This window comes from Salvelinus sp. IW2-2015, unplaced genomic scaffold (genome assembly GCF_002910315.2).
Source record: "Salvelinus sp. IW2-2015 unplaced genomic scaffold, ASM291031v2 Un_scaffold3356, whole genome shotgun sequence".
Lineage (NCBI taxonomy): Eukaryota > Metazoa > Chordata > Actinopteri > Salmoniformes > Salmonidae > Salvelinus > Salvelinus sp. IW2-2015.
In genome coordinates this window covers 615-27,689 of record NW_019944640.1, presented here as the reverse complement: position 1 = coordinate 27,689, position 27,075 = coordinate 615, and the positions used below count along the sequence as shown (strand labels likewise).

At 42.6% G+C, this 27,075-nt stretch overlaps 1 protein-coding gene across 1 annotated transcript; it reads right to left on the bottom strand.

Moving 5' to 3' along the window:
- Positions 1–2,860: 2,860 nt before the first annotated feature.
- LOC112075721 (sodium-dependent noradrenaline transporter-like) lies at positions 2,861–26,868 on the bottom strand (the record flags this gene model as incomplete). The annotated part of the gene is made up of 9 exons (XM_024142675.2): positions 2,861–4,647; positions 5,074–5,148; positions 10,152–10,319; positions 14,458–14,558; positions 15,955–16,054; positions 16,369–16,497; positions 17,430–17,542; positions 19,023–19,147; positions 26,765–26,868. Coding segments are annotated over 9 exons (939 nt in total), but the record flags the coding sequence as incomplete, so codon positions are not given.
- Between the last annotated feature and the right edge of the window lie 207 nt (positions 26,869–27,075).

The window sequence follows — 27,075 nt, the reverse complement described above, 5'->3', positions numbered from 1 at the left end:
CTGATTGGGAGCCATATTTAGGTAGCCTGTTTTTCATTGTGTTTTGTGGGTGATTATTTTCTGTTCTGGTTTTTGTTTCACCGTACAGGAGTGTTCGTTTGTCGGTTTATTGTTTTTGTTCAGTGTTCATTTTTCCGTATTAAAACAATATGGACACTTACCACGCTGCGCATTGATCCTCCTCTTCTTCCAACCACGACAAGCGTTACACCTTTTTACTTAATGGAAGATGTGGTCGTACAGTATCAATAGTAGAATATCTGGGTGTAACTCTACATGTGGGTATTCCATTTTTCTAGTAATTGTTTAGTTTTGTTCTCAGGCTAAACTAGAACATTGGATATTGTTAATTGAATAGGATCTAATTAGGTCAATGAATTAGCAACAGCAAAAAGACCAGAAAGCCTGTAGTCAGTCTCTGTGGGTGTGAGCTGTTCAGAAAGAGAGAGAGACAGGGAACAGGGAGAGAGAAATAGAGAGGGGGACAGAGAGAGAGAGAGAGAGAGAGAGTCTTAAAAAGCACTGCACAGTCACACGTGATAGCTTTTGGGGATCCCTCCAGAAATGTGTGCATTAATACCATTGAGCAGTTTGGCAATAGGCATGCAGGAGAAACAGACAGGGATTATGTACTGTTCTGGATCCCACACCTGCTGCTGATTAAAAACAATAGCAGCATAGCCGGCCACTCAGCCGACAGCAGAGTGGAGCTCAGGGACAGTGGCACAAAGCTTTGGTCATTGTGTGGTGGCCTGTGTGGTGTGGGGTATGACATGGGCACAGAGCAGCCGCACATGAAGAGAAAAGAGACACGACAGCAAAACGCCACAGTTAGCTACAGCAGAAACAGAGGAGAACACTGTCAAAATACTGTCAAAGAGCAGCATCAACCGTGTTGTTAAATTGCTATTTGGCTCACCACACACTAAGCATCTGTTAACGTCATATTATATGTGGAGAGTGCTAAAACTCTGTATCATATACAGTGATTCTGATGCCTTTGAATCATGGATACTAGATCTGATGGATGTGAGATGTGAGATTTGTTTGACTAACTCGTTATTGTTATTTTTATTGTATTGCTATTTTTCCTTTAGTTTATTTAGCAAATGCTGTCATACTTTTTTTTTTTTACTCTGCATTGTTGGTTAAGGTAAGCGTTTCACGGTATACAACATATTCGACGCATGTGACAAATAACATTTGATTTGATTTGCATCAGTCTGTGTAAGGTGAGAGAAATGAATAGGCTTTGTTGTTGTTATAAATGATTCACCTCTGTATAAAGCTAGTGCCATTAGCTTCTCTTTGTACTGTATATCCTTCACTTGTTGCTGAGAGAAAAAATAACAAAATACATTTAAGGAACCTGCATTCCTCTCTACTCCTGTGAATATGCAATGTTTTTGCACCGGCAGAGACGCTTCGCTGTATCTGTGTCAGTCAACGCTGCAGAATATATATCCTGATGAAACATAAACAATATAATTCCCACATAGCTTTACTTCAAAAAAGAACTGACAATAAACGCATGATGCAGGAAGCTGGAGCCTCCAGCAGTGAAAACAGAAGTTTATTTTTTTCTTCTGTTGAAGTACAATAATGCAACACTTGCTGAATCAGTGGAGAGAGAGAGAGAGAGACAGAGGGAGAGAGAGACAGAGAGACAGAGAGACAGAGACAGAGGGAGAGAGAGAGAGAGAGAGGAGAGAGAGAGAGAGAGAAGAGAGAGGAGAGAGGAGAAGAGAGAGAGAGAGAGAGAGAGAGAGAGAGAGAGAGAGAGAGAGAGAGAGAGAGAGAGAGAGGAAAGAAGAGAAAGACAGAGAGAGACAGAGAAAGTTGTAGATGCTCCTTCCAGAAGAAGAATCCCTTTCCCTCATCAGAGAACTCCAAACATCCCCCTTTCTGGTTCCTCTATTATCTAAGCCCCATGCATTCATCCTTTGGCTACTGTACAGTCTACCCTCTCTAACACAACACAATGGACTGGGAATTCAATTCCATTCACAGAAGCTTATTATCCCATTCTTCCAACAATAAATCAATGCTTATACCCCCATCTGTGTGTGTAGAAGAACTCTTTATTATAATAGTGTGCATATTTTGACTTCTTCATAGATAGTTGTCACTCACGTTCAACAGGACTTTTGTATTGTACACAGTGTTCTGTAAACTTAGCTCAGGTAATGCCAGGGCTCTACATTCACTTGCAAAGTTACCCCGTTACACTGGAGAATACATCTGTAAATAGATTCATCTGACCTACATCAAACACAATGATATAACAGTAACAGTGGACAGTTACGTTTAAAAGACTTTACATTCACGTTTAGTTTATAAACAATTTGATAAATACAAGATTAGATATATAACAAAAGAATATAATATATATTTTTTCCATATCTTATACTCCACATACAATATAATTGTTGTGTGTGGCTTTGCTTCCTGCCATTAATGTTATTTCACAATAAAAAAAAAGCAATTACATTTCACTTATAAATAAAGAAACAGAAAAGAGAAACAGAACAAACAAAAAGAAAGACAAAAACAGCAGGCATCTCAAAAAAAGGGGTGAACATTTTGGCACTTCCTTGGTGGTGAATTTTCTTTAAGTCAAGTTTGACAAAAAATAGGCTTCACAGATGACAATGTAACATAAGATAAAGACACCATAAACATTTAACATAACAATCCAATGAATGAGGCATTTCAAACTTAAAATACACTAGCTATCCTTCCACCCACCACACACCCACACACACACACACACACACACACACACACACACACACACACCACACACCACACACACACACACACACACACACACACACACACACACACACAACACACACACACACACACACACACACACACAACCACACACTCTTTGAAGGAGAAGCTTCCTGATTTCCCTCACCCATATGGACCACAAAACAATGCATTGGAAAGATGCAACATAACAAAGAGAACATTGTATAAAAAGTAAAGAAACGTCACTTGTTTTGTTGAGTCTACCTGTGTTAGTGCTGTAATTCAGTTAAGCTTTTGATAAAACAGGGCATTTCTTGCATGCCTGAAAACGTTCCCTAAAACACTAAGAGTGCTTACCTATCCATAGAAAACTGAAACAAGTATTTCTGTTAAAGACTTCTTTCAAGTGCTGGATTCAACTTCATTTAATCAAAGCCTCCCTTTGTGTCTTCACCACTCTTCAATTACTACTGTTTATCCACAAGCACGGTGAAGGCAAAATCATTGGATCAAGGGCACAAGCCTCTCTGAAGAGGAAAATATGRTAGTACTATGCAACACATTAAAGTTGGTACACACAGTACCATTAGTAACCATAGCAGGACAAMGTAGACCTCTACTCTGTGTAAAGGCCACGTGTAAAGCATAAGGACGACCACTTGCAAGACAAAACASTTCTGAATCTCAACATAAATTGTTCCCTTTTCTGTGAGACAGGTGACAAAAGCTTCAGATCTGTTTCAGGTAGGTTTCAAAAGATGGAGAAGGCAACTGYGAAAAACCTCTACTGCTGTAAGATGAATATCTAAAGGACATTGTCATTCAAACTGAATTAATAACGTATGTTGGTAACCATAAAGTGTATCTATCATCCACGAGCTCTGATCTGCAGGAGAATTCCTGAGTCGTCGGGCAAAACCTTTCTTTATGGACCAATGAAAACATTTACCTTTCTGTATGGACCAATGAAAACATTTACCTTTCTGTATGGACCAATGAAAACATTGACAGGTTCTGAAGTGTCTAGCTCGATAAGGCACTGACACAGTTGAGCTCTGTTATCTAGAGTAGTGACTGGGGACCTACTCAGTCAGACATACAAAGAGGGCAATGAAACTAGATTTCTTCCCTTTCTCGTTCACCTAAAAGCTTGAGGGTCCTCTTTGAAAAGAATCAAGAACATAAAAAGCAATGTGAGTCATGTTTGTCTCCCCCTGCCTAGAGTATACATGATGACAGAAGTGGTCATTTGGTACATTTTGACTTGGTTTAAGTGTCTAACTCATGTATAACTAATGAACACAGAACAACAGTCATCGTAAAAAAAACATGTAAAAAAAACAAATGATATGAAAAACAATAACTGTGTCCATGAACACAGAAAACACCTGTAGATGCTCTGCATGGAATGTCTCCATCTTATGAGTTGTATACATTTAAAAAATGACGATGATGACGATGTCACATGGTAAAAAGTTTTAAATAAAAAGATACTTCAAAAGCAAAAACATGGAGGATACTGAGTTGACTCTGTAGGCAGAGGTTGATGAGAGAATCTGTAGTCACTCGACAGAGAGAGAYGGAGATGAGGGGCYGAGTGMAAAAGAGGGGATGGTTGATGAGAGAATCTGTAGTCACTCGACAGAGAGAGAYGGAGATGAGGGGCGGAGTGGAAAAGAGGGGATGGCAGGTCGCAGGTTGGCTCAGAACCAACAGAACACAGAGAGGCAGAAAGGAGCATGGCGTTTTCCCTGTCCATCCTCCAGTAGCAGGAGGCTCAGCAGCAGGAACATCTGCTGTCGAAACACAATGACTCCAACACCCCGGAATTGTGAGTAGTGGGGAAGGTTGGGTGACATCAGGTTGTCAGATAGCCAACCAGTGCTTGAGCTGAAATAGAAAAGAGTGAATTTGATAAAGCTTCATTGCCAATGCAGTATGGAGCATCATTAGAGGTCACATTCATTCATAGTTTTCCATTCTGGTCATCACTCTGTCTACCTCCACTATACCGCTCTGTTTTCCAGCCCTTACAGATGTAGAACCTTAAACACACTACAAGTTTGCATTTCCTGCTGTGCAAGAAAATTGTCAGCAACAAAAGAGTGATCAAATTGAGTTTTAAAAATGTTTCTAAAGTTTGTCATTTTCACTTTAAAATGTCAGACTTAATTTGCCATAATGAAAAATATATCAACCCCTACAAAAATGTCCATTCATTATAATACACATAATAATTCAAATGTCCTGTTGCTGCAGGATTATTTTCCTGCTCTAGCACACTGGCTCAAATTAAGATCCAACATCTGTACTCACSGTGAACTGTCTGATGGTAGCTCCCTCCGCCACCAAATGATGTTCGTGTTCTGGTGTGATGCAGTAGGCTATCCTCTGAAAAATAAACCATTACAGTACATTATATCACATAACTCATACCTTACAATAAACACATAGTCTTACACTGCATAAAACAGAATCCAAAGAGTTTAGATGCACATTGTCCCAAGCACAAGAGATATGAACTTGAAGCTTGTAATAAACTAGCGCTTTAATCTATGGTCGCAGTTTATTCTAAAGATCCACCATTTCTTCTATAGATAAGGAACTTCGAGATAGCTCAAATATGTCGAACAGCGTTCTGATTCTGATGTGATCAGGCTGGACTGGATGTACACTGTACTGTAGTGTGTACTGCATGACCTCTGATGTCTCTTCCAGATTGCCCCCATCCTCATATCTGACTGAGTGCACTTGGTGTGATAACTGTATGATAAACTGTGATCTCAGCTGGAGGAAAAGCATGYGAGATAGTCATGGAAGGAGTCTAAACACTGCCAGGATATCAGAAGGAAATGCCACGAGGAGTGAGTAGGAAAACACAAGGTAACACTGTTTACTGCTCAGGAAGATAATCAAAGCTGTGGAATGTTGTTTTTATGATTGTACTGTACACTGTTCAGGCTTTGAACCCTCAAGATCTCTAACCAGCGTCCCAAAAGTACTGACATCATCAACCATCAACCATTGAAAAGGCTAAAAGGCTAAAAGCTAAATGCCTGCCATTGATCTAAGATTATCTTTGCATAAAATAAACACATACTATCCCAGGGGGGCAACCCTGGTTGAAATTACGTCATAATCTGGTTATAAGGATGGCATTTCAACCAGTTTTGACCGCTGGGATACAGATAAGAGGTTGCTATTTACCACAGCTTTCAAGCTACATGACTTCAAGCTACAGTACATACTGTACCTGCCAACATTAACACACTACATGTTAAAACCTCTTAAGGATTGGACCCTTTTTCGCCTAAAATTATATACCCAAATCTAACTGCCTGTAGCTCAGAACCTGAAGCAAGGATATGCATATTCTAGATCCTATTTTTTTATTTTTAACTAGGCTAGTCAGTTAACAAATTCTTATTTACAATGACGGCCTACCCCGGCCAAACCCGGACAATGCTGGGCCAATTGTGCACCGCCCTATGGGACTCCCAATCACGGCCGGTTGTGATATAGCCTGGAATCAAACCAGGGTCTGTAGTGACGCTTCTAGCACTGAGATGCAGTGCTTTAGACCGCTGCGCCACTCGGGAGCCATTTGAAAGGAAACACTTTGAAGTTTGTGGAAATGTGAAATTAATGTTGGAGAATATAACACATTAGATCTGGTAAAAGATAATACAAACCAAAAAACTTGCGTTTTCTATTTATTTTTTGGTTTCATACTCTTTGAGATGCAAGAGAAAGGCCATACATTAAGATAGTAGCCTATTTTTAATTTTTTAATTTCACCTTTATTTAACCAGGTAGGCTAGTTGAGAACAAGTTCTCATTTGCAACTGCGACCTGGCCAAGATAAAGCATAGCAGTGTGAACAGACAACACAGAGTTACACATGGAGTAAACAATAAACAAGTCAATAACATAGTAGGGAAAAAAAGGAGAAAAAAAAGATAATCTATATACAGTGTGTGCAAAAGGCATGAGGAGGTAGGCAATAAATAGGCCATAGGAGCGAATAATTACAATTTAGCAGATTAACACTGGYGTGATAAATCATCAGATGATCATGTGCAAATAGAGATACTGGTGTGCAAAAGAGCAGAAAAGTAAATAAATGAAAACAGTATGGGGAAGAGGTAGGTAAATTGGGTGGGCTATATACCGATGGACTATGTACAGCTGCAGCGATCGGTTAGCTGCTCAGATAGCAGATGTTTAAAGTTGTTGAGGAAGATAAAATCTCCAACTTCAGAGATTTTTGCAATTCGTTCCAGTCGCAGGCAGCAGAGAACTGGAAGGAAAGGCGGCCAAATGAGGTTTTGGCTTTAGGGATGATCAGTGAGATACACCTGCTGGAGCGCGTACTACGGGTGGGTGTTGCCATCGTGACCAGTGAACTGAGATAAGGCGGCGCTTTACCTAGCATAGCCTTGTAGATGACCTGGAGCCAGTGGGTCTGACGACGAACATGTAGCGAGGGCCAGCCGACTAGAGCATACAGGTCGCAGTGGTGGGTGGTATAAGGTGCTTTAGTAACAAAACGGATGGCACTGTGATAAACTGCATCCAATTTGCTGAGTAGAGTATTGGAAGCTATTTTGTAGATGACATCGCCGAAGTCGAGGATCGGTAGGATAGTCAGTTTTACTAGGGTAAGTTTGGCGGCGTGAGTGAAGGAGGCTTTGTTGCGAAATAGAAAGCCGACTCTCGATTTGATTTTGGATTGGAGATATTTGATATGTGTCATTTAGATTGTGTCCACAAGATGGCAGCAGTGTGTGTGTAAAGTTTCAGACTGATCCAGAGAAGATTTACCTCACTACACAACATTTTGCATCAATTCTGCCAGGAGTTTGCCCAAATGTGCCGAATTGGTCAATTTATACATTTTCAAGTACATAACTATAGAAAACATACAAAAATGCTATGGAAATAAAAAATGGATCATTAGCTCCCCTACAGAAAAGACACATCTAGATGGCCCTGCAGGGTGGGTGTGGAGCCAGAGACAGCAGTGGGGTCAAACTGTAGAACCCAGTTCCTACATTTGAATATCAAAATCGATTTTTTCAAACAAAACTACACTACATTTGTGACCCGATTCAGGAAACTAGGCGTATTTCGCAAGTCACGACCTCACAGGGGAGCTGTTTGAACGTCCAAAATATTTTTTTTGCAAAATGCGTTTTTTGGCAGAAATGCCTTTTCAAACGTGAACTTTCATGTGCCTTAATATCAAACTTGTATGCCATCTGTAAATATTAATACAATTGTTAAATTACGAGCCTAGTTGGGTTAGCCACAGAAAAAGTGAGCAACCTTCCCATTAGTCATGATTTACTTGAGATAATGAGTGGGCTGGACATGCCGAGAGTTGGATTTGGATTGGTCTACCATATAGCCCACGTCTGTCTATTGGAGCTGGTCAGTATGTTTAGGTAATCGTGTCGAACGCTGCTTTTTTTTAAATGTATCGTGTTGTAAAACTGAATAAACCTAATGTCAAGTTAAAGTGTACTGTTAGCTAGCTAACATTAGCTGGCTGGCTCGCTAGATAACGATATGTGTACGCTCTCCACTTTCTGGAAGACCGAGTTTTGAAATCAGTGGAATTCGAGCATGATAGCTAAGGAGATAGAGAAAACACCAGTCTGGATTACACTGTCAAACTAAGGCAACCATTCATGGCATCAGACAGGAGACACGTCCAACCATGATGTATACTGGTAAGATTTTCAGAGTGAGCTGTTAGCTAGCTAACGTTAGCTGGCTGGGTCGCTAGCTAACGTTAAGTGTATGATCTTATTCTTCGTATCTCAGACACATTTGCTTGACTAGTTATAGCCATAGAACCTGGTTGGTTAGCTACCTGCAGATTCATGCAGGGTAGTAACGTCATGAGTTGTGATTATGGTCCATTGTTTAGCTTGCTAGCTAGCTAGTTACATATCTTAACAAAAGACCCCACTCTAATTTTGACAAAGTATTTTCATTTCAAGTTAAAGTGTACTGTTAGCTAGCTAGCTAACGTTCGCTGGCTGGCTTGCTAACTAACGTTACATCATGCGTTGGGATTCATTGTATACCTAGCTAGCTATCTAGCTACATTTCTTAACAAAAAACTCTCATTTTAGTGTGCCAGAGCGCAGAATAATTGATGCATTTTTGAACGCTTCACACCTGTTGAATATGTCCGGTGTCAGCAAACATCGGCAACAAAGCGTATTTCAATTGTTGCCAGCAGCACAGTTACAGTCACCAACGCTCTGGATAACATGAAAAAAACCTAACCAGCTCTGCTATGGGGGAGTAAAATGGTCAGTGTGGGGTGTTCTCTCATTATATGTCTGGAAGTAGCTAGCCAATGTTAGCCAGTTAGCTTGGGTGCTTGACTGTAGTTGTGAGGGCAGAGCTTTCGTAACAATCCTACTTATTGGCCAGAGCGTCCAGTGTGCACTCTGAACGCGAAACCACAGATAGAGCAATAGGGCGAGTAATGTTCAATGAGCTGTTCTCTCTCTCAGATGTCTGGAAGTAGTTGGCAAGTTAGTACAGAACGCACGGATCAACCCTTAAAGATATTGGTGGGGCTTAGGCTTAAGAGGGTGTGAACAATGTTGAATGGGTGTAGACAAAGAACGGCTCTCCAATAGTAGCACCAAAACATTGAAAGACGGTTTTCTCAAAAGTGAGTTTACAAGTTGAACAACTTTCAAAGCAAATTTACTTTCCCATTGTTTCCTCAAATGCAGTGTATGATATACCATTTTGTAGCTCTAAATCTCTACTTTTATCCAATGTAAAAAAAAAAGAAATTCAAATGTTGCTACATAAGACCGAATCCAGGTGGTGAGTCACATTTTATCTCTGGGACCCTCAGGATGACAAATCAGAGCAAGATTACTGAATGTAAGTACATTATTTACCTTCAGAGGTGACTGTCTCAAACCAGTGTTTTGTTGTTGTGCATTATCCTCAAACAATAGAATGGTATTATTTCACTGTAATAGCTACTGTAAATTGGACACTGCAGTTAGATTAACAAGAATTTAAGCTTTCTGCCCATATAAGATATGTCTATGTCCCGGAAATTTGGCTGTTGTATACAACGTTTTCTAGTCACATTATCGCATATGACCAACAACCTTCCCGGTATAGGGACACCGATCCCGTAGAAGTTTTAATGTTTTTTCATGTATGTAAATTGTAAAGTCTTTTGTCTGTAATGTCTTTTATGTTATATGTCGGACCCCAGTAAGACTAGCTGTCGCCATTGGCGTTGGCTAATGGGCATCCTAATAAATCAAATCAAATCGATCTAAGGTTATCTTTACATTATATAAAKAACAACTATGCAGATGAGAGGGATTTGTTTTTCCACTGACCTGTTTGAATGTCCCTGGCATACTGAGGAACTTGTAGATGGCGTAGATGGGAACAAACATCATGGAGGACAGAGCTACGCCCCAGCCAATCACATTGGACCATGAAGGAAAGACATAGTCATCATAACTCAGGCCCGTGGACGTCACGATGCTGGCTATCACCACGACCTGAGGACAGGAGAAACAACAGAACAGATCACTAGGTCATCATACAAACTGAGGACAGGAGAAACAACAGAATGGTTAGCTAGGTCACCATATAAACTGNTGTAGCTCTGTAGCTTTGTAACTGTTGCCCCAGAGGGCAGCAAACATCACTAGTAGTTATAATACAACACTGGAAGGTCAGGGAAGTGTCTCTTCCTCGTCTCCAACTGAATATCAAAGGCCAACAACATTCTTCTATGTCCTTCTTCTACAAATGCAATCTATGCAACAGCCAAAGTTGCATGCTATCTTCCTGATATTAGCTGTTTCTGCCTTGCTTCTGGAGGTAAGGCTAGCAGAACTATGGTAGCATACACTACACATTAAAACTAAACAATGATAGCTCTCCTCAGACATAAGGTTTAAAGATCATGGTGATATATTGGCTTACAATCTAATCTACCTCTTTCCTGGCTTTCAATCTTCCTCTGCTCTTTTTATTTCCTGTTTGCCATATAAAACATATAAACTTCCCATATGGAAGGAAGAATATTGATTTATGACTGATCATAATCAATGTAAAAGCATTAAGGGAATAACAACATTTCCCACCAAGACAGATAATGTGCTTTTGGTATTCCTTATCTATACAAACCCATACAGTATCTGTGCTTCATTGACATAGCATATTTCTAATATTATAAAATATAGAGACCTACACATTGTCATGACGTGGCCCTCTTTGGATATAGCAAGCACCAACTCTCTCTCTCTCTCTCTCTCTCTCTCTCTCTCTCTCACCACCTCTCTCTTCCCCCTACACCCAGGCTCTGTTATCTCAGGTCGTAAATTCCTGGAGGAGACTCTTTCCCTCATGCAGTATAGAGAGAGAAAGTTTCACAGTAGAACAAAGGAACTTCTTCTACATCACAGAACTTGAGAACTGAACAATATCCATGTTTTGGAGAATGTGTAAACGGTCGGTGGAGAAGCCAGCTACGACCTGGTCCGTTTTGTTTAAAGTTTGTGACCTCATTGAGAGACAATACAGCCACATTACCATAACTCTGTTTATACAAGAGTCTCCGTTATGAGATTTGCATCTAATTATTGTATAAAATGAATGAGTAAATATTAAACTATTTGTGAAATTATGTAATGCGATTTTAAACTGTTTAATGAAAGAGAATCCAATTCCCTTTAAAGTTAACTAAGTCATTGCCCCGCCCCATGAGCACAGACAATGATCTGGCGTCATTGGACAGCCTTTTCTGCTGTTCCGAATAAAACCTCCACCTAGAGAAGCCCACTTTCGACCAAGCGTACCTCGATTACCGAGAGGGCTAAGGTTTGAGTAGAGACCATACATTCCTCGGTTGCTGAATTCTTAACCATACCACGTGGTTCCACTCTGAGACTATCGATACCGACAGAATAAGAGCAAATCTTCGATACTAATTACTAGTCTGCAGCTAGGAATTATGTACCATTATATGCGAAGACTGACAACCACCGAAACATCTATTCTATAAGAACATTTCTGAATGTTACTCTGAAGTATCCATTCTAACCAGACTCCAGCGACGCAGAGAGAATCTCGGATGAACTTTCCAACAGAAAAGGACGATTCCAACAGAGATCACGATGACACACTGAGCGTAAATATATATATTGATTGCAATTATTCCCGAATGAGTGAGCGTTCATGTGCAAAGGATTAGCATTTCAATTATTATAATTATCAACTGTGTAGTGTCTTTTGTCTTTCGTGCCCTTCTCAGTCCCTTTGTCTACCAAGCCTCCATACCGGTTTAGCCCACTAGGGCACATCCCCTATCATTTCCTTGTAACCATATCTACTGTTTGTTTGTTTGTTATGCATTTCTGTGATTATTTAGTTAGTTAGTAAATAAATTATTAAGACAATTGATGTATGGATGATTCATAGCAAAGACTGGGTTCGTTTGGAATGAGACTAACGTGAGGTAAAGAATAATTCATTAATTAGAAGACTAATTGATCAGATATTAAAATATCTGAAAAGTTATATTAGGAAAATATTAACTTTGTAATCTGAAYATTTTCCTTGGTGCCCTGACTTCCTAGTTGATTACATTTACATGATTAGTTTAATCATGTAATTATAATTACAGAGAATTGATTTGATAAAATAAGTCTTCACTTTAATGATGCCAAAGACACGACAAACATCCTTAACTAATTCCTAGTGCACTGAACATTCTGTAAATCAATATGTTCAGTAAATTGTAGTTCAAACAATCAATCAAATGTATTNGGTTAGCTAGGTCACCATATAAACTGAGGACAGGAGAAACAACAGAACGGCTAGCTAGGTCACCATATAAACTGAGGACAGGAGAAACAACAGAATGGTTAGCTAGGTCACCATATAAACTGAGGACAGGAGAAACAACAGAACAGATAGCTAGGTCACCATATAAACAGAGGACAGGAGAAACAACAGAACGGCTAGCTAGGTCACCATATAAACAGAGGACAGGAGGAACAACAGATCTGCTAGGTCTTGATGCTGGCTATCACCACAAAGTAAGGAGAGGAGAAAAAACAACAGAGTGGTTATAATATTCCCAACAAGACATCAAACAGAGCTTCTGTAGAAATAACGAATACTCCTCCTCCACTCCGCCACTGTTCATTTTGACAAAAAAATGTAAGCATTGCAGAGATGAAATTGAGTTGAATAGAACAGACTAGGGCATGGTCGCTCCCTCTGGGGTTTGAACATACTGTAGTAGACTTTCACTGTAAGTACTCTGGTTCACCAGGCTGCTGTAGACTAGAGACTGGAGGCCCATCACCACTGAACTGTAGCTCTGTAGCTTTGTAACTGTTGCCCCAGAGAGCAGCAAACATCACTAGTAGTTATAATACAACACTGGAAGGTCAGGGAAGTGTCTCTTCCTCGTCTCCAACTGAATATCAAAGGCCAACAACATTCTTCTATGTCCTTCTTCTACAAATGCCATCTACGCAACAGCCAAAGTTGCATGCTATCTTCCTGATATTAGCTGTTTCTGCCTTGCTTCTGGAGGTAAGGCTAGCAGAACTATGGTAGCATACACTACACATTAAAACTAAACAATGATAGCTCTCCTCAGACATAAGGTTTAAAGATCATGGTGATATATTGGCTTACAATCTAATCTACCTCTTTTCCTGGCTTTCAACCTTCCTCTGCTCTTTTTATTTCCTGTTTGCCATATAAAACATATAAACTTCCCATATGGAAGGAAGAATATCGACTTATGACTGATTATAATCAATGTAAAAGCATTAAGGGAATAACATAATTTCCCACCAAGACAAATAATTTGCTTTTGGTAATCCTTATCTATACAAACCCATACAGTATCTGTGCTTCATTGACATAGCATATTTCTAATATTATAAAATATAGAGACCTAGACATCCTTAACTAATTCCCAGTGCACTGAACATTCTGTAAATCAATATGTTCAGTAAGTTGTAGTTCAATCAATCAAATGTATTTATAAAGCCCTTTTTACATCATCCGATATCTCAAAGTGCTATACAGAAACCCAGCCTAAAACCCCAAACAGCAAGCAAAGCAGATGTAGAAGCACGGTGGCTAGGAAAAACTCCCTAGAAAGACAGGAACCTAGGAAGAAACCTAGAGAGGAACCAGGCTCTCAGGGGGGCCCAGTCCTCTTCTGGCTGTGCTGGGTTGAGATTATAACAGTATGGCCAAGATGTTCAAACATAGTTATATTGTAGTTTAATCAGTTTTCATGGTGAGTTCATGTGATGCTAATCTATTCTTGGAGATACAGTACTTCTAACATGGAGGCGAACAACCTTTAAAAAAATATAACAGGAAAACATATTTCCTGTGGCAAATTACAAATTGCTGGTACATAATAGGAGTTTAAAAAGACTATAGTACAGTATATGGCAGCCAGTAACAATTAAGAAACCTCTGTTGTGAATTTCCTAATTTAAGCACAATGACATAGATCATGATTCCTACAGTATGTTTAATACCTTAGGCTTGTGTCAGATACTTTGCCCTCCCATCCCCACCCCCAGCACCATGCCAAAGGCTTCCACCCCACCCCTGTCCCCCAACCAGCCCTTTCTTGCCCCCCGGGGGTCTTACCAGTAGGAAGGTGGGGCTGACAAACTTCCAGCACAGCCTCCAGTAGAGACCTGGCTTGAAGCCCATCATGCGCTCGATATCCTCACTGAAGCGGTCCACGCCTGGAGAGGAAACACAGGGCAGAAGACCAGGGCATGAACTCACGCACACAGAACCAGACCCATAAACCCACTGCAGACCTGGGTTCAAATAGTACTTGTTTCCTTACAAATACTGAAGCTGAGCTTGATTGAGCTTGCCCGGTGCAATACAACCAATAGTCCCGAAAGTAGAAACCCTGCCCATCTGGCACTACGGGAAGGTTGAATCAAARARTCAACGTACTTMAAAGAAAKCAAATACTATTTGRACCCAGGTCAGACCCACACTCCGCTTTGCTTCTGATGCCTCAAGTTCACAGGAGAACTAACGCTCCTCTCATCAATTTCCATACATAACAGGTGGAGCATTGGCTGAGAAAGAGCTTCATGGCACACAACTCCAATTTCTTGTATAATTATGAGTTCACACAGCAGTAAAAATGCAGCTCAATGATATCTGTTTCATAAACGTCTCTGAGCCTTCCAATTATGTTATATTATAATTTCACACAGGGTTAAGTCTGCCTATAAGGAGATGGACTGTGTCCCAAACGGCACTATATAGTGCACTACTTTTGACTAAAAGTAGTACACTATATAGGGAATATGGTGCCATTCTGTACACAACCATGATGTTTCTATAGCTTGGGCATACTGTTTCTTTATCAGGGCAGCCCAGGCCTGTTAACATCTACAAGAAGACCCTCTCCTTTTAACTCCTCCCCAGAACAGCTCAGCATCTGAGATGCTCTGTCTGTCTCACCTCCCCTTGAGGTTCAGTTTCAACAGTTAATGCTGATTATAAATCATGGTGTACATTCATGGGCTGTAGTTTAAAGATAAAGCACAATTCATCCTGTCGACGTACAGTATTATCTCTGTGCAATACATAAAACACTAAACAGACTGCATACAACTGTTCACACACCATATAATCATTCACTACTCTCCCTCACGCAGAGGAGAGGAGTATTGGGAGAGATGGAGATCTATTAGTGAAGAGAGGCAGTCTAGAAGATAAGAGGAGGGAGGGAGTGTATGGAGAAATGGAAAGAGGAGTATTGGGAGAGATGGAGAAAGGGGGTTAACAGTGGCGGTCTAAGGAAGGGAAGCACGGTGTCTCTACACTGCCAGTAAAGGTCAGGTGTAGCTGCAGGGCCTGGGTAGTGAAGATGCCAGGGAGTTAGGGAGGTTGAGAGAGCCCAGCGGAGGAGAGGGCAGGCCAGGAGAGGGCAACTGTGGGCAGGGGGTGATGGAGGGTGGGGTGATGGAGGGATGGACAGAACAAAGGGCTGGGCTCTAATGAACAACAGAAGAGGATGAGGAAAGGTACAGTAGATAAGCAGGTTCACCACAGTAAGAAGTCAGCATTAGTATGTGCCTCTGTACTAGGCTAAGGGGGACCGATTATACATACCGTAGAACCAGGACACCCCAATGGCCTCAATCAGCACCCCAAACAAGATGGAGGTCCCCGCCGCGTAGTTATCCAACAAAGTCAGCACATATATACCTCCCTGACAGACAGAGAGAGAGAGACAGATACAGAGACACYATGACAAAAGGTTGTTGCAGATGTTACTGAGGGCAACCTGGCTGCAGTTAACTACTGTGAGCTGACAAGGATAAGCATGAAACAAAGCTTATCCAGTCAGTCAATAACAATACTTCACATGGTTGGACAGGGGTTTCCCTTTTCTGTCTTTGRTGTGACTGATCCACCTAAATCACAGAGGCACACTCTATCTTGTGTCTCTTTGGTTTGATTTATGCAATCATATGACAAKWATGYAAATCATATGTGACTCAGAGGAACAGGAAGTGACCTCACATTAGTGACGCAGAAGAGCGCGACAAGGAAGGTTCCGAATGCCGTGGCGAAGGTGAACAGCTTCCTGTTCCTCTTCAGGATCTTGAAGTCGTCCGACAGTCCTGTGATGACTGCCTCCATACCGCCCATCTAGAAGACAGACAGACAGACAGACAGACAGACAGACAGACAGACAGACAGACAGACAGACAGACAGACAGACAGACAGACAGACAGACAGACAGACAGACAGACAGAACAGACAGACAGACAAGACAAGACAGACAGAACAGACAGACAGACAGACGACAGACACAGACAGACAGACAGACAGACAGCATAACCATTGTGCCTACAGCAGCAATGTAACAGAATCGCACAAAGTCTTCGCACCCAAACAGAATACCTTTGGCCTAGAATATAAATGATCAGACCTAGCTTTCTTAGTGCAGTGCTACATTGGGCAAGACTACTACTGTAAAATAAAATGTTCCCCTGCTGTGGAATTTCCTTTCTCTCTTCATTTCAGTAAATATCACCTTGTGTAACTGAGATTGAATGAGGAAAAATGTAAATCTCTGTGAACAAAGTTTTCCTGTGTTTCAGGTTGCGGTACATGTGATTTTCCACCTCATGCTTCATGGTTATTGGGTAACAGTCAAAACAACTGCCTTCCCACACTGCTGCTAGTCTAGACAATACCTAGAGCACTCACTGCAACCATGGGAAAGTAGAATAATGCAGAGAGAGACAGAGCGAGGGAGAGCGAGAGGGACAGAGAGAGACAGAGAAAGGAGAGAAGAGAGAAAGAGAGAGAGAGAGAGAGAGGAGAGAGAGAGAGAGAGAGAGAGAGAGAGAGAGAGAGAGAGAGAGAGAGAGAGAGAGAGAAGAGAGAGAGAGAGAGAGAGAGAGAGAGTGGAGGAGATTATATAAGTAACATTCTAATCTTCACATACTATAAATCCACTAGATAGATCAGATAAACCCACCATAAGATAGAAACAAATGGTCAGTAGCCATATGTGCCCTGTGGTGGGACATAGCATGTAGTCATTCAACCCTGAGGAGGGCCAGTAACTCACAGAGCTGTCGATGCCCAGAGTCAGCAGCATGATGAAGAATACTATGGCCCAGAAGGTAGATCCAGGCAGGGTGGAGATGGCCTCAGGATAGATGATGAACACCAGTCCTGCACCTGCACTCACACAAAGATACACAGATAGAGACACTTGTGATAGGARATACCAGAGCCAACTGATTACCATCAGTCTATAAAACGGTGCCTTGTTTGGTGGGATGCTGAAATAAAACASTAAATTGTTGGGTGGGATGTTGATGTATAACTTCTTTGTCCTGAGCTTGACCCTGTCCACAAGGTCGTTTTAGAGGAAATAAGAGATGATTTAWCAATGGAAAGGAAAGTGAAAGAAGGAGGAGCGGATTGAGAAAGATAAAAGTGAGGACATAAGATGACAACGAAATGACAGACACCTAGAGACAGTGGCAAGTAGAAGACAGAAGAACTAGAAAGCAAAGCAGATTTTTAACAGATCCCATTCTTTTTGTATGTCTMCCAACCCCTCTCCACAGCAGGCCAGTATTTATGTGACTTCTTGGAAACTGTTTCCCTTAAAAAAACTGTTTGAAATGTTCTCTGGTATTTCAATTCCATCTGAACCCCAGAGCCTCTCAGCTACTGTTGCAATCAATTATATTAAAAGCATTGCACGTTGCTGCTCATTCTTAAAGGGATGATTCACCCATTTTGAATATTACATCATTTTTGTGCATCACTGAGCAATGTTCAATCGATTCCTGGGATCATTTCATGTTTTCATGTGTATCTGAGCTATTGCCGTACAAGCAGGCAGAAATACAGCCGGTATGACGAGTTTTGCATCACTTGTCATGCTGGCCATATTTCTGCCTGCTTGAATGGCAGTAGCTCAGATATACATGAAAACATGAAATTGCTTATAGATTAACAAAAACGGTATAACATTCAAAATGGGTGAATCTTTCCTTTAAGTTGTTTGATTCAGTGAGCAGTAACAGTAAGCTTGAGGAATGTTTAGTTCCATGATGAATTTATAGATGTTTTGACTGGGTTTGAAACTCTCTAAATGGTGTGTAGATGACTGACTGACTGCTGGGTGTTGTCAGAATCCTGTCCTCCCTTAGAGCAGGTGACTCCCCTCGCTCTTCTCAGGGTCAGACAGGGACTGTTCATGTGTTGAGTCTGTCCTAGCTGAGTCATAGCCTGGGTGGATCCACCATACAAACACAGCACTCTGGGGGCTGGCCAGGGAAAAGAGAATACTGTGGGTAGCCTGCGATATAGCCTTATACTGTATGTTTCCTAATAAGCATGTCTATCTTCCTATCTTTTTCTTTGTGTTTTATGAGGTATCTAGCTGTGGACAGTTTGGTCATAAATCTGGGTCTAAATTAAGTTGGGTGTGGTTGTTGGAGTGTGTGTGGTCTGGGTGTGTTATGCATGTCATCCTCCACACCACTTACTGTGTGTGTGTTCGGTGTGTGTGTGTGTGTGTGTGTGTGTGTGTGTGTGTGTGTGTGTGTGTGTGTGTGTGTGTGTGTGTGTGTGTGTGTGGTGTGTGTTGTGTGTGTGTGTGTGTGTGTGTGTGTGCATGCATATCTAGTAGGGTTCCTTTCACCTTCGGTGGCCACGTCCTCTATCCTGACTCCGTGTTTGTAGGCCATGTAGCCGAGCACAGAGAAGATGGCAAACCCTGAAAAGAAGCTGGTGACACAGTTCACTGTGCTGGTCAAGATAGCATCCCTGTTGGGAAGAGAACACACACACATAAAACATGTTTAGAAAAATAAAGCTACCATGATAGTACCAGGACAGGTTTTAGAACAATAATAAACCCACCATATTAACACTTCGACTTCCTGTTGCTTCCTTGAACCATAGTCAATCTAAACCAACATTTTTATTGGAACCATATCTTGGGTCGTGTCTTGAGGGTCTTGTCTTGAGGGTCTTGTCTTGAGGGTCTTGTCTTGAGGGTCTTGTCTTGAGGGTCTTGTCTTGCCGTAACCCCCCACCCCACCACCAAGCCCTGGGTCCAACCTCACCACATCACAGCAAGCTTCTGCCACAACATGGACCCAGCAGAGATCTCCCAGATCCGGAATGTGGTAGCCCACCAAGGAGCACTGTTAGGACGGCAGCAAGAACAGCTCTCCGAAATCTCCAGGAACCTTCTGGCACTTGCTGAGTCCTCCAACCATGGCACGCCCCCAACSCAGGAGGATCCAATGCACAGATCTCATCGCCCAGTGCTACAGACGTCGTCGTGGTTCCTCCAGGGAACCTGCACCAGGAACCCAAGATCCCAGCCCCTGAGCGGTATGACGGTCACCAGGGTCTGTCTAACTGAACTGCCCGCTCAGGAACTTGGAGAGGACGTCGAGTCCCTGAAAACGCTGGCAATCAGGATTGACAACCGGGAACAGGGGAGACAGACCCCTTTTGACACCACTCCAGAATTCCGGTTTCCTGAGCACCCCCAAGGCCACCGAGCCCAGCATGGAGGATCCCATGCAGCTGGGTCGCACACGTCTGAGCCCACAGGAGTGTGACAGGCGCATGCACGAAGGCTCCCCGGGGTCGTCTGTATTCCCTCTCAACCCCTGAAGCAGCAGTCATGGACAATTACATCCGGGAATCGCTGGAGGCAAGTTTCAATCGCCCCTCTACATCCCCTGCTGGTGGATGTAAGAAGGATGGAGGCCTGCGTCCCAGCATCGACTACAGAGGGCTGAACCAGATTACAATCAAGAATTGTTACCCCCTATCCCTGATGTCCTCCGCATTGGAGTTGGTCCAAGGGGCACAATTCTTCACCAAACTGGACCTCCGCAACACTTACAATCTGGTGAGAATCAGGGAGGGAGATGAATGGAAGACTGCCTTTAACACCCCTAGTGGCCACTATGAGTATTTAGTCATGCCTTTCAGATTATCGAACTCACCGGCAGTCTTTCAAGCATTGGTCAATGACACTCTGAGGGATATGTTGAATCGGTTCGTCTTTGTTAACCTCAATGACATCTTGATTTTCTCCGAGATCCTTACGGAACACATACTGCACGTCCGCCAAGTCCTGAGACATCTCCTGCAGAGTCCACTATATGTCAAGATAGAGAAGTGTGAGTTCCACGTATCCCAGGATTCCTTCCTGGGTCACATTATCTCTACCACAGGGATCCAAATGGAAGATTGAGGCGGTCGCTAACTGGCCCCGTCCCACCTCACTCAAGCAGGTCCAGCGGTTCCTTGGGGTTTCCAATTTTTACAGGCGTTTTTCATACAACTTTGGTGCGGGTGCAGAGCCTCTCACAGTCCTAACCCGCAAGTCTCAGACCCATTTTTGCTGGACCCCGAGGATGACAGGGCATTCATGGAGCTCAAGGGACGTTTGACCTCTGGACCCATCCTCGTTCATCCTGATCCGACTCGTCCCTTTGTGGTAGAGGTTGAACGCTCGCCAGGCGGGCTCTGTTTTTTTAACAGGTTTGATTTTACACTAGCTTATCGTCCGGGATCCAAGAATCAGAAGGCAGATGCCCTGTCGCTCCAACATGATGTCTCCAACGAGTTGAGGGATCCCGAGCCCGTCATCCCCAGCTTACGCATTGTGGCCCCTGTGATATGGAGTATTGAGACCACGGTCCGACAAGCCCAGACCCAAGAACCTGACCCCGGCAATCAGCCCGGTCCCAAGTACTACAATGGGGACTCTCCTATAAATGAACTGGGCATCAAAGGGTTAATCGGACACTGGAGTTTCTGAGGCGGAAATTCTGGTGGCKCAACATGATGGAGGATGTGAGATCCTTTGTTGCGGCCTGTTCCATCTGTGCCCAAAGCAAGTCTTCACGTCAGCGACCGGCCGGGTTGCTCCAACCTCTACCCATCCCCAGCCGGCCCTGGTCTCATCTGTCTGTAGATTTTATCACAGGGTTAACTCCATCTCAAGGGCTTACCACTATCCTGGTGGTGGTCAATCGGTTCTCCAAGGCAGCCCACTTCGTGACCTTACCCAAGATGCCTTCAGTGAAGGAGATCGCTGATCTCGTGAATATACATGTCTTTCGACTACACGGAGTTCCCCCGAACACTGTCTCAGATCGTGGGCCTCAGTTTGTCGTATGGTATTGTAAGGRCTTCTGTTCCCCGTTGGGGGCATCGGCGAGTCTCTCCTCGGGGTTCCACCCTCAGTCGAATGGGCAAACTGAGCGGGCCAACCAGCAACTGGAGCAAGTTCCTCGTCTGGGCAGAGTATGCTCATAACACACTGCTGAACTCGCCATTTGAGTGTCAGTTCGGGTTCGCCGCCCCCTATTTCCTGAACAAGAGGCCGAAGCGGAGGTGCCATCAGCCGAGGCGTTCATTCGACGATGTCACCACATCTGGATCAGAGCGCGATCCTCCTTGCTCCACTCCTCTGCCTGACACCAACATCAGGAAAACCGTCACTGAAGACCTCTTCGACTCCTCCGACCGGTTCAACGGGTGTGGCTGTCCACCTGTGATCTTCCCTTAAAGTTGGACTCGCGGAAGCTCGCTCTACGCTACATAGGACCATTCAATATCCTGAGTCGCATCAACCCGGTCACCTATCATCTCCAACTTCCCAGGTCCATGAGAGTCTGTCCCTCCTTTCATGTCTCCCGTCTCAAGCTGGTTAGGACCAGTCCATTCTCTCCCCCGACACCTGCTCCTCTGCTCCCTCGACTTGTGGATGGCCGCCCGCCTTACACGGTCCGGCGTTTGTTGGAGGCTCGTTGAGTCCGAGGAACCCTGCAGCAGAGGTGTGGACTCGAGTCACATGACTTGGACTCGAGTCAGACTCGAGTCACAAATATGATGACTTCCAACTCAACTTTGACTTGAACACCAATGACTTGTTACTTGACTTGGACTTGAGCCTTTTGACTCGACCTGACTTGATACCCTCCCCAAGCCCAAATATAAAAAATGATGCTATTAAAAAAAAGTGTGCAGCACATCAACTCTTCATTTAACGGATTACAGTTTGAATCAGACAGCAGCCAATCAAATTGTGCCAGCTGAGAAAAAGTTGCAGAGGAACGTCGGCGGGTGAATTGAGATGGAGCCCTTGGAAAGATGATACCCCAAATTATTATTTTCGGATATAAAGACGACGCATTATCAACAAAAAAACGTATTGCAACTTGCAAAACATGCAGGAAGAAAATTACAGACGGAGGCACAACAATTTTCAACTTTGTTCGACATTTGAAGCTGCACAAAGAACGGTAAGTCATGGCTAATATAGCCGACAGCTATATAATTTAAAACTTTACTAGTGTAGCATGTAGGCTTACGTAACGTTAAATCAATGAGCCTCCACACAGTCAGTCAGTGCGGGAACGTGATCATTTTTTATWATTWTTTTTTATTTACCCTTTATTTAARCAGGAAGGGCTTATTTAGATTTAAAATCTCTTTTTCAAGAGCGTCCTGGCCAAGWTAGGCAGCACCAAGTCATTACAAAAATTACAGACAAACAACATGAAAAACTACAAGTAATCTAGTAAAAACCATAGAATAGAGTATAACAAAATCAAAAACAGCAAATTAAAAAGCATTGACAGGTCAGGGAATCAGTCTCAAGATCATTCATCAGTGATTTAAAAATACCAATCGGGACAAGTTCTTCCAGTTTAAAAGTATTTTGTAAGGCGTTCCAAGACGATGGCGCAGAGTACATAAAAGCCCTTTTACCAAATTCAGTTCGGACATTTGGAACAGTTAGRAGGATAAAGTCCAGCGAACGAAGAGAGTACCCACCACATTTCTGAACAATAAAAATGCCCAAATAAAAAGGTAGTAAACCCAAAATGGCTTTGTAAATAAAAGTATACCAGTGACTGAGCCTACGAGTGACTAGAGAAGGCCAGCCAACCCTGGTWTACAAYGTGCAGTGGTGCGTAAGMGTTTTGCAGTTTAAAATAAATCTCAYWGRMCCATGGTAAAGGGTGTCAATTGATCTCAAACACTGAGCAGAAGCATTCATATATAAAATATCCCCATAGTCTAGGAAAGGCATAAATGTAGCTGATACTAGCCTCCTTCTGCCTCAAAAGAAAACAGGCCTTATCCTAAAATAAAATCCCAATTTCAGCTTAAATGTTTTTGTAAGTTGTTGAATATGCAATTTAAAAGAGAGGCCGTCATCAATTAAAATTCAAGATATTTATATTAGGTTACAGTCTCAATCTCAATGCCCTGAAGGTAATAATAGGTGAAAAGTTCAGAGATCTAATTCTTGCTTTAGAAAAAACATTAGTTTAGTTTTGTCAGTATTGAGGATAAGCTTCATTGCACCAAGATTGAGCTACAACTGGCTAGGCAGTTGTTAGCCTAAATCTTGCCTGATGTTACTGCTGTTCCTAAAACCATTGACATACGTTAGCCTACTGTAACCACAAGTGTGTGTGGTGTGTGTGTGTGTGTGTGTGTGTGTGTGTGTGTGTGTGTGTGTGTGTGTGGTGTGTGTGTGTTGTGTGTGTGTGTGTGTGTGTGTGGTGTGTGTTGTGTGTGTGTGTTGTGTGTGTGTGTGTGTGTGTGTGTGTGTGTGTGTTTAAGGTTGGGCGATTTTGTACAAGCTACATCGCCATTGCGCCCAATAGCGATCCTCAATAGTCGATCACTATTGGGGGGGGGGGTTTTCTCATGGCTACCGTCGGTATTTCCATGGAAATATAACGTTTATTTGGAAAGTAATAAATATATAGATATTTTTAAAAGCATTCATGATTTGCGTAAATGTAATATACTAACTATTACTCTTGTTAAAAATATGAAATGGTATTACATTTGGTGAAGAGCACATTATGACTTGTTTAGGACTKGAAACTCAAAGTTTAGGACTTGATACTTGCCTGTCTTGACTTGGGACTTGACTTGGGACTTGAGTGCTAAGACTTGAGACTTACTTGTGACTTGTAAAACAATGACTTGGTCCCACCTCTGCCCTGCAGTACCTGGTGGACTGGGAGGGCTARGGTATCGAGGAGCGGGCGTGGGTGCCTGTCCGGGACATCCTGGATCCGGGTCTTGTTAGAGACTTCAAACAACTACGTGGTGGTCGTCATGGCRCCGCGGCTGGAGCCACTCCTAGAGGGAGGGTACTGTCATGGTTCCTCCTGGCACCAGAGGCCAGCAGAGACCGCCCTAGGGACTTTTATTGGACTCAGGTGTGTCTTATTATTTCATGATTGTGTCCCTGTTAAAAGAGGTGTGTTTTCTGTGGTCCTTTGCAGAAGCTTGAATTGTTTACTGTGTGCGGTTGTTTATGGAGTGAGTTTGAGACTTAGTGGTTGTTGTTTTTCTAGTGTACTGTGATCCTGCGGCTACTGTTTCTCAGTAAAGTATTTATGTTTATCCTTAACCACTGATTTCTGGTCTCTTCTCTGCACCTGGGTCCAACCTCACCACATCACAGAAACAATAAAAAAAGAGTCCCTCCCCACCCCTGTTTTGGTAAGAAGCTGAGAAATGTAACCTCTCTCAAATTCAAAGACAGAGCTATAGATTCAAGGACTGACCATCAACGATATCAAATGTATAGTGTAAACCATGCTTTGAGGCTATATAGTGTTTGTTTACATTTACTTTGTTTACAAACTTTGGAGTAAAACAAAGCTTATATTTTGGGTTCTGATGGGGTACGACAGTTGAACTAAGCTCATGAGGCATTTATAAGTTATATTCTTCAAGAATCAAGGAGTACATATCATTAATATGTCCAAAAATGGATGCATCAACTGCTGATTGCCCCTTTAAAGAGTTTAATGTTGTATTGGTTTGAATTAACCATTTTGATGCCYGAGGGACTGGATGTTGTTTGAGAGCCTTTGAGGCCCACCTGGAAATCAAACTAGGTGAAAGCCTGAAGACTGTTTGTGGTCAGTAACCCACGTTCAGTCAGCAGACATCAACCCACGTTCAGTCAGCAGACATCAACCCACGTTCAGTCAGCAGACAGACCGAGAGAACATGGACCACAGTCTGACCTCAACCGTCCCAGCTGTGTACAATATGGAGAATAATACAACCAGCTGCTAGCCACTCAGATGTCATTTGAGAATATCTACGGATGTAACAGCCAACTTTCACAAGTCCTCATTCAGCTCCCAAATATGGCCCAGCTGAGCACACATGAGGCCTTCAGCTGTGTTGGGGGGGGGYGTTTAGATCAGGACAAGTAATCTATAAGAGTGGGAAATTCAATTGGCTGTACAGCGTCACACTACAATAACACTACCCAGCTAACACATAACGTTCTGAGAACCATATGTTTCCGAGAGCTTGTTGAGAGCGTGGTAGTCCTATAGTCATTTTGCATACAACCTTCCCACAATGTTCTGTGAATGATGCAGGACACCCAGTTATCACACTGTTCTGAGAACCATATGTTTCTTTGGTGGGAAATTCACAACGTTTCCTACAGATTTGTAGCAGATAGCTATACACCTTGACAAACTTAGCAGTGAGTGAGTGATGACCATAAAAACACACAWGACTGATGGCTATAGCTAATTAGCTGTGTTCAACAAGTATATTATTCTTCTGTCTTTATCTAGCTCTATTTGTGATATTTTACCTTGCCTTGCTGGCTTGCTAGTTTGCTAGGTAATCAATCCTGTGATGACATCTGTGATGTTGTAGATGATAACCATCTGAATACATGAGCTGCATCTGAAGTTGGATGTGGTCATATTCACTTCAATGTAAACAAGCCAATTTTCTGGTGCGAACCTGCGCATGCAACTTTTCATGATGCGGCCGGGAAATTGGTCTATAGAATGGGTGGACAATGGTCCATGGACAAACATTACTGTACTGTTACCACTGCAGCCAGCGAGACACCTACTGACCTATACATACACAAACACAGCTGGAATACAAAAGAGACCATATATCTACACACATTTTTTTTTTAAGCAGAATGGGTCTGATAGCAGCACCCACCTCTCCACTTTCACAGGAACCTATTAGTGATGACAAGGATCAGCAGACCGCACAGTCTAATGTCTGTTTCTCTGTGAGGGGTTTAGAGGATGACAGAATGGCAGGAAAGGTAACACTGCCTATGGCTATAGCCATCATCTGGCCTAGCATGGCCTGCACTTATCCTGTTAGCTCCAAGCCAGAAGGTCCACTGGCCTGATACACATCACCTTTCTGTCCAGTTAAAACAGGAAAGATTAACCTTAAGAGAACTAAACAAAGCACAGGATCTGTTCTATCTCGTTGCCTGGTTATGGGTTATAGAAGGTCATGTAAGCCTTGTAAGGTCATGATAGAGGAGCACTGAGGACAGCACCGTGATATCAACACAGTGATACGTCTTACCTGTAACAGTTGTTGTCAAATTTATTGTAGCTGGCAAATGCAATGAGCACTCCAAATCCAGCTCCCAATGAGTAGAAGATCTGGGTAGCAGCATCAATCCACACCTACAGCAGGAACATAGAACGATACTTTATGTGTTGCTCTCAAAGATTTGTCCTTGTGGCCTGTGTGATCCAGCGGTGACAGCCTCTGACCCCGGCCCACTGCCCTTTGACTCACCCTTCCCCTATCCCCCCTGTCTTTCCAACACTTTACTATCTCTTCAATCAAGCGCAAGCGAAAGAAATAAAGAAACTGCCCCATTCCTTAAA